The 15,123-nt window shown below is 36.2% G+C and overlaps 1 protein-coding gene across 1 annotated transcript in view; it reads left to right on the top strand.

Annotated features, from left to right (window-relative positions):
- The first annotated feature begins 9,398 nt into the window (after positions 1-9,398).
- Positions 9,399-15,123, top strand: part of LOC150080454 (G1/S-specific cyclin-D2-like) — a 53,533-nt gene continuing 47,808 nt past the window's right edge. Inside the window, exons 1-2 of the mRNA XM_090381376.1 lie at positions 9,399-9,599; positions 12,223-12,438. Of these exons, the coding sequence (XP_090237502.1) occupies positions 9,399-9,599; positions 12,223-12,438 (417 nt within the window). The remainder of the gene's footprint in view (positions 9,600-12,222; positions 12,439-15,123) is intronic.

Below are 15,123 nucleotides of genomic sequence, written 5' to 3'. Positions count from 1 at the left end.
CCCGGTGTGTGATGGACTGATTATAACCTCTGTGCTACTGCGTGGACTAACATCAGTCTATCTTAATTTGAGGCTATAGGAGCAATTATTTTAATTGCAATGCTTATTTTGGGAGAAAATTTACGATAATGCAATTTATGAGGATGCCACTGTAGAATTGCGAAGTACGTAGCAATTATTCTCCAAGAAAGTGTAAGTGTAACCTGAGTCTTACAAGATACTTCCAAGTAGTTTCCGTGAATCCTTGATGCCTTCTATATGGCATCAACATATTACCTAGCACCACTCCTATTCAAATGACTTTCAGACATACGGAACAAATCTTTTCTATTACTAGGGCAAGCCAAGCTCGGAAAAACGTTTTCTCCCAACCTTTGCAGAGTATCTCACGTCTCGAGTTAATGGTTGGAGATCATAATCTCACCCACGGCTTTCAATCATATTGGCCTTCCTGTCATGTCTAAACAGAATTGCAGACTTAATAACATTTTGATCTATCTCGCACCATTTTTCCAGCATGACTTCATATTTCTTGACGAAGTTGTCATTTCGTTTTTAAATAATTAGTTCTCACATGTATAAATATAAGCCCTTTGGTTCCCTTAAGAAGTGATGACTAATCAACATAACCAATTTTAGCACCTGTTAGCCAAATCTTGATTTTGTTCAATTTGTCTCAATTATAGAATGTATTCCCCGTTTCCCTAACAATTGAATCGCTCACCTAATATTGCCTCACTTGGAAGCAAATTACTCTCAACTGATGATCCATTCCTGATGCCCAATCTTTGGGTGTAGAGCACTCCTTGGATTAGTACTGGACATTTCGGTAACCGAAAAGTTCCCAGATTTGTTACTTTCCAGGCGAACTACTCACTTTCTCAAAGACTCGGTTTCGTCTGTTTGTAAATCAAGTTTTGACTTTAGAACGTTGCATTCCTTACACCTTGAACACAGAAATGTATCACTGTCAATTAGCTACAGTTAATTCGATAGTTTGTACAGGAAAACAGGTGTAAAGTTGCAAGTGACGACGACAATAACTCAAATAGACATGCTGTCCTGAAACATATTATGCTTTCTTTCTAGTTAAAAAAATAACCAGACAATAATATTTGAAATAAAAACGTTGTTGTTGTTGGTGGTGGTAGTGTTGTTGTTATAGGCGCATATCAGCAACTTAGTCATATGCGCTTTATATGTTCGAGAATGTTGGTCGCTGCAGGTTTTATGCGGCTTCAGCAGCTTAGGCCATATTGCGCCGTATATAATATGTCTGTGAATTGCATGGGTTCTGTGGTCGATGTGCTGTTCACTGGACAAAAAAAAAACAGAGTTTCTGAGAGAAAAAAACCACCGACTAACTCCGCCATGTTATAAAAAAGACCCATAAAAATTCTTCGCGTCATTGACGGAATTCGAACTGCGGTCTTTTCCAAGGGGTGTGGGAAGGACGGTTATTGTGAAAACTGTGCTACCCATAAGCGCTTGAAATCATAAAACTATCACAATAGGATCAATAAAGCACTTTTTGTAACACTAATAATAACACATATCCTCATAATAATGCGCCTTCCAATATGACTTCCTACTTTACAATTTTGTAGTGAACAATCCAACCTCTTGTGAGTAGCACAATTGGTAGAATTGCCAACTTCCCCACATCGGGTGCAAAAGACCTGAGTTTGAGTGCTGTTGATGACATCAGGAATTTTTATGGGTTTTTTTTTTTTTTTTTTTCTCCATAACGTGGTTGAGTTAGTCGGTCTCAGGCAAGGGTAGCATGGTTTTATATCCAGAAAAACTCTGGTTTTTCATCCAGCAAACAGAAAATCGACCATAAAACACACGAAAATTGCTGACAGTGTAACAAGAAGCAATATATCCTTAGTCACTGATGTTCTTAAAACCCTACTACAACAACAGTAACATGAACGATCCAATTGTTCACTAAAAAAATGAAATTTACGGATCCTGGACATAATAAATATCTATACATGAATTCGCACCCTCAGATTAACATTTCTTCGGGCCCTCATCAACATTAACATTCATTTCACATTTTTAGGTGCTGCTGGAAACAAACTCTACTACAAGTCCAAGTTGATAATTTTATTCTGCCAGAAATGCATTCATTATAATAGACATATCGTCTTACAATATGTACTATTGGCTCTTTTAACGTCAATGGAAAATCTACAGTTACTCGTACCATTTTCACATTCAAGAGTGATCGTTTCTTTTGTCACAAGATAAGAGTCACCCTTCGGTTTTCAGTGATCACCTACTTCAATCGTATATTTTTTCATGCCTGTTACATGGGCCAGTAGAAGCCCACTTAGGCAATATATTTTCGAAGTTTGCTTTTGTATTCTTCTTTTATTACGGATTATTTTTTATAACTAGATGCAGACAGCGTCATCTTTGGAGCCAAAATCAATTGGCCAATGGTCTTTAAAATAACAAGAGTAACGCAGTCAATCTGTTCAATTGCGTACTGATAACATGCACATTGTGTATTAAGTGTATCATTTCCTTTCCAAAATATTTTTACTTCTATCCGTTTTAAATACCATGCAATAGTTTAAAAAAATGAATTTGTTATTCAATTTGTGGTCATCGTATATTTAACCACATGAATTAAAAACAACAGAAGGCACCACGTTAATAATATTAAAGTGTCTATTACAACTGATGTTTGAAGAATAATTATATAATCAGAATGGATTTTTTGAAAAGTCAGTGCATACTTAAATTTTATAGTGCGGTGTGACCTGTTAACTTTATTCTGTCAAGATCAGGAACCATTTGATATCTTGCAACGCAATGTTTAAGAATACCAGTGTATTTAGTCATACTTGATAAAATGCTTCAACTTTGTGAGTTTAGTAATCCATTAAAGTGTTTAAGTCAGCAGACAATAGTGAGTGGTTGAAGGTCTAGTACTTCCTTTAAAATGACAACAAATTTGTAGTCTCTTAAATATTCCGTGTCACGATAATAGGACAAAAATGTATTGTATTCTCTAAGGAGAGCTATCTTCGGTAGCCTACTTGGATTTCGTAATACAGTTTTAGATTATTCATTGCACTTTGTGCCGTCAACTTCTATTACACGAGTGTTGGCATTGGGATAATTAACTTTATTGGGGTCAACAAAGGGTGCCTCCCCCTTCGTATAGGAAACTAGTTTTCTGTAATGCCCTCACTACTTCATAAAAAGAACATACGAATGGTGAATGAATACGTATTTTAATATTTTCCCATTATTTTGCAAAACGATTCGGTTTTTTTTTTTTTTTTTTTTGTATTTACGCTTCTATTAATTAAAAAATTAAGGGAATGTTTAAAGAATCTCTAAGGTCCCCGTGATTTAGCGGAAATATTTTGAAAAGCCACTGCTATAAATAGTTCTGGTGTCAAGGATATTGCTTAATTCATCTTAAAATACTGTTAATTCATCTAATCCCTCGTTATTTTTATTTATTTATTTTATTATTTTATTATTTTTTTTTTGCTGGTACTCAGGATTGGGCACCCTGAGTACGGGATAGCTGGCATTCACTGGTACGCCACACCCATCAGTGGATGTGGGATATTGTGCTTAAGCACAGTTTATTGAACAAAGATTCAGCTCTACGTACCGTTGAACAGGCACCAGATATCAGCCGTCCTGGAAATAGTGCTCCCTGGTGACAAAGTGACTTGACATGAACAAAGCATACTGTAGTACATTCACTAATACACACGCAAACACACATTAATACTATGTCAGGCCCGTGTTATAGACTCTGTATACCATCACAGAGACAGGGAACACATACACGTACACATAACCCTAATCTAAAACAGGCAAATCGACTAGAGAACACACGCAATTTACAGGCACAATACATATATGGGTATATAGAAGCAAATCTGGGTGACTCTAATAAAATAATTAAAAAAAACTCATCTCAAACGAGGGCTTCTTTCCACGTTTTCTGTACTCTTACAAAAAAAAAAAAAAAATATCATCTCTCTTTCATTGAAAAGGTCACGAAATCCCAAGCTCCGATGGAACCTAGTTCTAACATCTAGGAACTAATTCATTTCCTTAACTCATCAATAAAGTCCACTTAGAGCGTAACCCACTGTTGCCCACCTTCGTCACCTAAATCTCCTCATAACTCCAGGGGTTCACATCGGATGAGCTTGGCACACCTAGGGTCCTGAGCTGGATATGATCATTCTTCTCTTTCTTGGTGATTCCCTTCTTCTCTCTCTCTCTCTCTCTCTCTCTCTCTCTCTCTCTCTCTCTCTCTCTCTCTCTCTCTCTCTCAGGGTAACTGAAAAAAAATTTTGGCTGGCTTAAAGTAAGTCTCAGGCTTCCTTGCACCATATGGCTAATAATAATAATAATAATATACACAAGATATTTTGTGTATCAAAGGACCTCAAGGACCACAAGATGGTCTTTGAGGTTGTCACAGACATTCTCTCAGATATGCCAGAGAAGCTGTAATTGCTACCTGGAAGCCTAAAATGCTGATGGAACTGATATTCGGGTGACACTCAAGTCAAATGGACTCAATTTCGGCGAAGTCCGGACAGTCTGTGACAGACAAATCCTCTGCTTGCACCTTCACGATGTTGGGACTGTAAATAATCTTGGGTATAACCTCCATGCACAAGCACACAGTGGGTGACCACCCAGGTGTGAATCAACGTAAGCAGGGGTCGAGGTTTGGCGCCCACACCACATGGAGGAATGCCGCCCCTCTGTGTTACCAGGCAGTACTAGGTGGTAGATGACTCTCATCAACCTGTGTAATACCACCACTTTGCTTATTGGAGGCTTGAAGTGGTGGAACCCATGTTTAGCCTCCAGAGCTAAGTTCCGGTCAACCCTTTCCCATCTCTTCCACCATGCAGTATGATTGATGACTTTTGAGGTTATGATAAACATTGTGGCGAGATCCAATCTTCCTTACATTTCGAGGGTACAGCTCTAAAACGGTGTTCACAGGGCGGCCGCTAGTTAGTACACCGGACCGAACCTATTGGTAACTCTCTAGGAGGCTTCCAGATCAGCTAGTGTATAATCTTGCTACCTCTACTCTGCCAGATAGTGACTGGAGGGAGTCCGAGTAGTGTGTATGCGGGAAGCATTGTCGAGGCCACGTTATGTCAAGGATCTGGGTATATTCTTACTTTTGGATGTGAACGCCACATCCAAAAATTCATTACTTCATACAGCATGTCCCACCCACTTTTTCTTACTATTGAATACACCATGAATTGTCAAACTAATAGAGTAAGCTTATTTGCGATAAGATCTAAACCTCCCAAACACTTCCTAATTCATTTCACAAATATACGTCGTCTCAACGATGTTCACTTCCACTTGCAGTCTGCCAAACCTCATGTACTTTTTCTGACAGAATCTCAGTTATCGGTTGATTCAATTACTGCTCGTCTCAGTTGCCAAATTATTCGTTGTATGATTCCTTTCGCCTCAAAGGTGGTACTTGTGCAAATGTCCATTCCGATATTCCATGTCAGAGATTTGGTCATTTGGAATCTCCTCTTTTCGGTCTTCTCTGGCTTAAAATATCTCTACCTCATTGTGTAAAATTCATCTGTTGTCTCTACCGTTATCTCAACTCCACTAATCACTTGGAGCTCTTTGACTTCCTCTCTTTGCAATTTGACTTTCTCCAGTCCAACTTTCCTAACAGTGAGGTAATTTTCTTTGGTGATTTTAATGTTCACAACTCTAGATGGCTTCCGTTTTCTAGTCACACCGACCCAGCTGGTCGAGATGCTCAGGCTTTTGCAATTACTAATGACCTACCACAGATTGTTCATTTATCTACAAGAATACTGGACAGTCCTAACCATACAGCCAACACGCTTGATCTTTTTCTCACAAACAACCCTTCTAAGTACACGGTCGAAGTGAGAGGTCCTTTAGGCACCTCAGATCACAACTTGGTGATTGTCTCTTCTCCAATGGAGCCTTTATCTCATGGCTATTCCCAACCTCGTATTGTTTGGCATTACAAGAATGCAAAATGGGATGACCTGCAAGATTTCTTTTCTTCTTTTCCTTGGTCGGATTACCGTTTCGAAACTTCTGATGTCAACGTTTGCTCAAATCGTGTCAGTGAAATTATTCTTGCAGGAATGGAATCCTTTATCCCACACTCCACTTTAAAATCTCGTCCTTTATCTAAACCTTGGTTTCCAATAAATGTGCTGAGGCTGTTCAAGAGAAGAACGTTGCATATCGTAATTGGCTTTTTCTAATTCTTCAGTTTCATTTTCTGCCTACACCAAAGCTCGCAATAATTGTAAAGCAGTTATTAATCAGTCCAAACTAGAGTTTGAACAGGCTAAGAGTAGAAAACTTGCTTCTTGCCCTAATGGTAGCCGAGCATTCTGGTTTCTTGCCAACGCTATTGGCCACAACTTTTGCACTTCTCTGCTTCCACCTCTGTTCAAACCAGATGGTTCTGTTGTCACTTCAGCTAAGGATAAAGCTGACGTGTTAGCATCCCATTTTTCTTCCAACTCATGTATTAATGATCTTGGTAAAACACTTCCCACCATTCCCAACACGCTCCATTCAATGGCTTCTGTGGTCTTCCGTCAAAAGGATGTCAGAAGGATTTTGACGAATCTTGATGCTAAGAAATCTCCAGGTCCCGATGGTATTTCTCCACTTGTTCTCCAAACGTGTGCTCCTGAACTTACTCCCGTTCTTTGCCGCCTTTTTTCACTTTCTTATTCCAAAGGTGTTTTTCCTTCTGCTTGGAAATTTGCCCATATCCAGCCAGTTGCTAAAAAGGGTGACAAATCCCTCCCATCCAATTATCGTCCCATTGCAATGACTTCTACTCTTTCTAAAGTAATGGAGAAATCAATTAACCACCAACTCTTAAACTAGCTAGACACCTTCCGTCTGATCAAAGATCGCCGGTATGGATTCCGTCAGTGTCGATTCACTGGTGATATTCTGGCTTATGTTACCCATTTATGTAATAATTCAATCGAAAAGTTCGGTGAAACACAAACAGTTGCTCCTGACATCTCAAAGGCTTTCGATCGTGTTTGGCATAAAGGTCTTCTAAACAAGCTTCCATCTTATGGAGGCGCCTCCGTAGCCAGGTGGGCAGGAGTAGCAGTGCGTAGCACACGCTTCTTGATTAGACCGGGGTTCGAGCCCGTGACCACCAAATACGGAGGATACGGAAAGGTCAGGGAATGACCACCGCATATCCCCGGAGCAATATGGCCTTAGTTGCTAATATTCCTAAAAACCAAATAACAACAACTACCATCTTATGGTTTGTCAACTGTTTTTTGTAATTGGTTATCCAGTTTTATCTCCGATCGCTCACTGAGGGTGATGGTAGATGGCTCTCTGTCTTCTAACTTCTCCACTAATGCCGGTGTTCCCCAAGGTTCAGTTCTTTCTCCCACTCTTTTCCTTTTGTATATTAATGACCTTCTTCCATAGACTAGAAATCCTATCCATAGTTTTGCCGATGATAGCACATTGCATTTCACTTTCCATTTTGAGAAACCTTGTCCTGCCCAATCAGCTTCAACTTTTCGAAAATTTGCTACAAATTCCTTATATGCCGATCTCCAGGTAATTCTCCGGTGGGACAAAAACAACTTAGTTGATTTCAATCCTTCTAAAACTCAGTCTTGTCTTATATCTCTTATATCATTTGGAGGGAATGGTGTGATTTTTTTTTTTTTTGGCTGATGCTGCATAAGCTCATACACTTGCTTTCTTGCATCACATGCCACTACTACTACTACTACTACTATCTCCCAAAAAGGCTTCTTCTGCTCCCATGCTTATCTTTGGTGACACTCCGATTTCTATGCAAAATGATATACTTTTCTTCCAAACAGCTGTTCACTCTTTACAAATCGCAAATCCGCCCTACCATGGAACATTGTTCCCAAATCTGGGGTGGTGCCCCCAAAACCTCTCTCAGGTTCTTGATTCCGTTCAGAAGAGGTCAGTTAGGTTGATTAATGATTCATCTCTAACAGAGTCTCTCCACTCGCTGTCTCATAGACATACTGTTTCTGCTGCATGCCTCTTCTGCAGATATTTCCATGGTAGGTGAATTTTCTTCTGAATTGAAAATTCAGAAGAACATTCACTGTTCTTCTGAACTGGCTTCTATAATTCCTGCTCTCTCCCTTTCAAAACAGTCCGAACACGTGCCGCCACCAGCCAACATCCATTTACTGTCCAACTTCAAACTCACAGAACCAACTTTTTATCTTCCTCGTTTATTCATTCAACTGCCGTTTTCTGGAACAACCTTCCTTCATACGTATTTCCTGAAAATTACAGTCTACAGAAGTTCAAGTCCAATGTCAACAAATATCGTCTTTCGTCTTCTCAACCTCGAACCGAAGTACGGTACTAAGTACTATAGGTTCTAATACCTCTCGTGTTTGGGGTTCACATAAAAAAAAAAAAAAAATTAATCATATTCAAAACTTGCCCTCGATTAGGCTTAGTTTCAAGCATTAGAAAATGCTTAAATATTCCTGCTAATTTCAAATGAAACGATCATTAAATCTTCGTAAAAACGACTCTCTAATTTATCCTATATCATATGCTCAAAATATCCTGCCTTTGCCAATAAAGGATCAAAAAATGAATTTCGAGATAAATTTACAATACGCGATGCTGGCAACGAAAAGAAATAGCGTAAAACTCGAAGAACACTTTCAAGACCCGGATGTTCAATGAATTCATTCAAGGAATGCGAGAGATCCGGACAACGACATTTATACTGCATTTAAAATACATACGCTCACTCCTATTTACGAATCAGCAATAGCGACGAACTCCTCCTTGAAGTAGGCGGGATTTGAAGCGAGTGCGCATGCTTGAAGAGGAGAGCGCCGCGTGGTTTACAGATCAGCTGTTGACCACTTCTTAACGTTGGCTGTCAGTGGCTTGGCAACCTGCACATGTGATAGTACAATGTACAATCTGAGCAGCTGAAGTCGTATTATACGAACTACGCATGTATTCGGTAAATACTTCGCATTTACAAAAGCAATATCGTGATATTATTAACCAAAATGGCCAAACTCTAAACAAGGTTATTGTTGTAGATGTATTTCAACGAGTAAACATATCATTTAATGTCTAAAGTTGTAATTCTTAATTAGGGTTAATGGGCGATCTCGGTATGGTGGTACTGTTTATTTGTTATGTAAACGTTGTATTTCGTTAGGGATGATCCTACTGCGGTCATTTATCCATTAGTGATTTTCGTGAAGAAGTTATATCTAGCAGGAAGATCTTTAGAATGCCAGTCCATTGAGCTTACATTCAAACTTAATCAAAGTGGTGTGTAAAGATTTACAAATATGGAACTTTTATGCTGTGAGGGTGATCCTTGTGTAGAAACAAAAGCTTATGAAGATTCAGTTTTATTAGACGACGATCGAGTGCTTCAGAATATGTTAACTAGTGAAGATAAATATTTTAATCCCCTTTGCTACTTCAAGTGCCTTCAAACAGAACTTAAGCCTTGTATGAGAAAAATTGTAGCTACGTGGATGCTTGAGGTAAGGTTCGTTTAAAATTTCGAAATATTATTTGAAGAAAAAGATTATTTGAATATCTTCATTGCATCGTTTAATTTATGTTTATCGTGTTTATTAATAATACCCCGCATAATATTTATTTTCATTTTAGTGCTAGGCCTATGCGATTATAATTTGACGCAAGTTGTGGTAATTATCTCAAATATTGTTAGATAAATACTAATTAATATTTTTCATTGTAACTTCTAATATGTCTCAATCATTCCTTTTTTACATGTGTGATATTCAATAAATAGTAAAAACTATTAGATCGTTGTTGATTCTGCGGGGTTATGCATGCCTATTTATGTAGTACACTGCGTTACGTAAACAGAAAATTGAAAAGCAAAATAAAAGTAAGCGTACGATATAAAAATTAAAAATATATATATGTATATTGTGTCTAAACATGATGCAAGTAATATTTAATGTAACACGTTTTACCAATACAGTATATGGCTTGCTCTTCCCACCTCCTCTACCTCCCCTCTTACATATTTCACTGTTTTATGATACTGTATGTTATTCTGATGTTGTATATGGCGTACAATAAGCCAACATGATATTAGATGCAATAATTTAATAAAAAGTAAAGCAATATACTTACGTATATATAAATAGGCAATAAACTGTAAAATTAATAGATTAAAAAAGGAAAATATGAGCTAACAGAAGAGGCTGCTTTCGCATAACCAAATATGTATATTATTTATATTTATAAATAAAAATGTGCTATATATTATTATTAATAGGTTGCGAAAATTGCAGTTCGGCCCCAGTAGTTCAAACGGAGTGCCCCGTAGTTTATTAATTACAATTATAATCATAAAAAATTTTAAAAAGCATATTTATGGCTTATAATACCCAATATAGTTTGTTATACACTTTATATGCATAACACACCTTTGGTAATCATGCTATAAAACTATTCACACCGTCTGAAAGTGAGTGTGCTGGAAGAGCTCGGAGGGAGGGGTCGTGCTAACCCCTTGTTAAATTTTTGGGGATTATCCGAGTCTCTTATTAAAAAAATAGCTTTATAAATTTTATGAAACTAAATTTTTAATAAGGAACTAAATGAAGTAAAGACAAGATTTTGCCATTTTTTCCCCCCAACTGGGGATTACCCTCAGCTGAAATTCTTTTCGAGCGTCTCTTGTTAACAATTTGGGAGCACACCCCCGGCAATAAGGATATAAAGAGTATAAGAAATGAGAATAATGAGGTGTAAAAGGAGAAAATGAAGTATAAGCGTAGTTTTATTCTGTCTAGAATTTTACGGTGGCAGCAAAAATCAAGACAGTTCATATATAAATAATAACAACGTTCAGCTTATATGATAAAAATAACTGACATAAAGTTGCCATTATAATAATTATTATTATTATCTGTTTATTCATGAAAATCACGTAGTATAGCCTTTTTAAGGGGATGATAAGAGGATGTGCGTAACATACGTAATGTTCACTTTCCAGAAGTTTCTTTTTAATTTATAATTCCGAGAAAAATATAAGTAATTTCTACGCATAAATGAAGCCTGTAAAATGTGATATCGTGTGTTAACCTAGTTATTAAAAAAAAAAAACAAAAAAACATATCCATCAATGTGCTGCCAGTCAATTAACAGTGGGCTCCCTTAATTAAGAGCAATTGCCCATCACACATAAACTGTTCAACGGATTCAGCGAACCATTGAAAACCTAACAAGCTTTCGCGAGCTCGTTGGAGCTCGTGGCAGACACTCTGGCATATATCCACAGAAAAGTTACATACAATTTATTTTATATGGCGCTTTCTAGATTAAGAATATCTTGTTATGATTATAATAATATTACGATCAACAAATAGTTGTACATATTTCGGGAGAGGCTTCGGTATAAGGATTGCAGCCAGCACTTTCAGTATGAAAATTTATGCCGTTACGATTCTGAAATTGATAAAAACCCTTGGAAAATTTGACTGGTGATGAAGTAAATTTTATATTTATATGTACCACGATTTCATAAAAAAAAATAATAATAATAAATTAAATAAAAAATAAAAATTTAAAAATTTGTAATAAATTCGAAATATATATTGTTCAGTTGGAAAATAAATTTAAAATCAAATATTATTATTTATGATCTAAACGAGAATACTAATTAAAAAAAAAAAAAGTAAAAATCTACTCGTAAATGCTTAAATTCCGTGGCCGCCGTGATTGGGCCAGAAAAATTTGTAAGACAGATTATAAAACATACATTGCCGTATTTCTTAGATTTGAGCATAGGTATAGGTACTTCAGAACATACCCGTTAACCTATGTTGAACTACGTTGAGCTCCATGCCTACTTATCAATGTCATAGGGGAATTTTCATCCCGGTTTCCGACTCAAATCCATCAGTCGGGAAAACCCTGTTGCATTATAAAAAAATTTTTAATTTGAATAATATATTATTAATTCTTAGCATGTAAATTATTGGTTTAAAAATGCAGCTTCATTTTAAGTATCTCTAATTTAACTTTAAATTATAGAAAAAGAAACTTAGCTTCTTCATTTTTTTTTTTTTTTTTTTTTTTTGGCAGAATTGCTTTTACAATTTAAATATCTCTACTACGTTTCAGGTATGTGAGGAGGAACGATGTGAGGAGGTAGTATTCCCACTTGCTATGAATCTTCTGGATCGGTTCCTATCTTTTGTTCCTCTTCGAAAAAGTCAGCTGCAGCTTTTAGGTACAGTGTGTCTACTTTTAGCGTCGAAATTAAGGCAAACAAAACCACTGAGTGTAGAAAAACTGTGTGTATACACTGATTATTCCGTTACCCTGGATGATTTAGTAGTAAGTATATAGTGATCTGAAATAAAGTACTATTTTGATTATTGAAAAATATTAATTTCTTTGAATTCCACCTTTACAGTGTTCAGTCTAGATTTATTTCTTCAATAAAATCATAGCATTTTTATGGATTTTGACAATCATATGGAATGTTAAAAATGATTTTGTCATTTTCCATTACACCGGCTTTTGGGAAAGCTGAATTGCGTAACGAATTGCATAAATTGGTCTTGTAAATGGTATGGACAAACTCCACTGGCTGCAGAGCCGTATCTGGTGTATTGTATTATACTTATGCTTGTACATAATACAATAAAGTATGTCAAGACTAAGTACAATAAACTAAACTGTTATTATCAAAAAGAAAATTATTGTCGGATTTCCGCTCTATATATGGTGTTGATACCATCTCACAGACTGCCAGTTTTGCTTCAGTAATGTTTCTGGAGGCGCATAAAAAAAGTAAAAATATCGAATACACAGATTTATCAACCACAACGCATAAGAAAGACCTTCCTCTATCCAAATCCTCCAGAAATCTGAATGTTATATGATAGGTCTCCTGGAGATGAGCCGATAAAAGTGCCATCAGTTCTGGAAGAAGAGTCCAGCTAATTTTAATAATTAGGATTAGCTGCTTTTTTTTTTTGTTTTGAGATTTAGATTTAAATTTAATTTGCAAGGCTGCCTCAGAAACTACTGTACTATATCGTCAATCGCTTGCCACTTGTTGGAAAGTATACGTACAGGTGTATCTTTAAATCCTGTTAACCACATTGATAGAATTCCTTAAAACCCCTCTTGGAGATATGGTTAGCCAATCTCGAGCAAAGGTACTGTGTTTTTCTCTGCAAGATAATCTCCTGATTTTTCATCCTGTAAAATATGCAACAGGTCCTTGAACACACGCGTCTTGGCGATACGTTACGGACTTGAATTCTGAGATCCCTTTATTTAGTGGTGAAATTAATAATAATAATTAGTATTTGAAGAGAAACTTTCCGAGAATAAGTGATGCCAAAATAAAAAGGATGTTTTTGTCGTTGATAAATCAAATTGAAGAAGCTGCATAGAATGTTCTCTGCTATTTTTAAAACCTTATTGCAAATGAAGAAGATTCCAAACTACGGGAAAGTAAATAATGTTATTGAGCTTGTGTAAAATTTGACTTTCTATTCTACTTAGGCAATGCTAGCGATGAATCTGATAGATACCGACCACCAGGATATTGCTTTTAATTGGTAAAACGATATCAAGCCATGTGTAGTTTCAGCATGATTGAACTGTTGGACGTTGTTGATGGAAAAGTATGACGCAAGATGCAAGAAAAAACCGTGCGCTAATTTTTTTTTAATTTGCTCATTAGTATTCCTACATCTTATATTGTATAAGCAGATTAAAGCCAATTATTTTTCATATGGAATAATATTTTGCTAATTTCTTTGAAACTGTTGTCTCGTCCACCGGCAAATTCAGTAGAATGAGATTAGTAATATTTAAATTATTCGAAATCTAAAGTTTCATTTTATTTATCTATTCAATATTTACTACTAATAGTTTAAAAAAAAAAGGAAAGAAAGAAAGAAAGGTATTTGAAGTAACCTGTAATAACGATCATCGTAAATAATATTACACCACATAATTTTTAATTTTCAAAGATAATCGTCGTTTTTTAAAGAGATATTGGAAACTGTAAATAAATCTGGTAAATCTGATATATTGTTATGTATAGATTTGCTGCTAAATAATGAACTGATATTTATGTTTATAGTTACGCTTGCACTGATTTCCCGGATATATATTTTTACATCCGGGAAATACAAATATTCCTATGATCCATCGAGAGTGATACTCATATTTTCTCTTATCATTTGCTTGATGTGTTGTAACTGTTTTCTATTCCTCAGACTATTTTTCTTGACTATAGTATTCTTTGAATACAGAATTTTACTGGTGGGGGGGGGTTTAAGTAGAATTTTAGAAAAATTTAATGCAGTAGCTACTGCGGCCTAGCTCAGTAAGATAAAAAGTAAGATCATAATAACCCAAAAACGTATAGACCAGAATTTTACTTTGGATTGTTTCGTCACGAATATATAAACATTTTAGTTGACATCAGGTCTAACTGAATTAGTAGTATGGATACCTGTAGGAAAAAAGTATGACTGTTAATGGCAACTCCACAACTGCTTTCTGACTTTAAAATTTTTGATTCGAATGCTAATTCTAGAAAAATAACGTTGTATTCGGTCAAGAGGGAAATTTGCGAAATCCCTAATTTTCCAACCATTTATGTACTGGAGGTTTCAGAGAAAAGACAGGACATTTATTTACTCCCTCCAGTTTATTCAAATTATGAATATATTTCTCATTGACGTCTCTAAAGACCACTCTTAAATCAGTGATCACGAACTTTATTTCACTGATATCAAGCTGTTGGTTGATATACTTGTTCTAACGTGTTTAGAAGAAAGGGGAAGAACAATAGATGTCAATTCTAGAGGAGGATGTCCATAAAACTATCTACAGAGAAAGCGGACAGCAGAATTCACTGAACATCTATACGATAAAATGGAGTGAGTTACTCCCCTAAACCTCTCTAAGAATCCTCATCTCTGTTCAAATGAAAACAGTTGGATTAACTTCTCTCTCGCGTTTGTGAGAAAGAATTAAGTTTTTATTCTCTGA

Source organism: Mastigoproctus giganteus, chromosome 9 (assembly GCF_048544385.1).
Source record: "Mastigoproctus giganteus isolate SK-2022 chromosome 9, ASM4854438v1, whole genome shotgun sequence".
NCBI classification, from domain to species: domain Eukaryota; kingdom Metazoa; phylum Arthropoda; class Arachnida; order Uropygi; family Thelyphonidae; genus Mastigoproctus; species Mastigoproctus giganteus.
The sequence above is the reverse complement of the archived record's forward strand: the minus strand, read 5'-3'. Positions and strand labels throughout refer to the sequence as shown.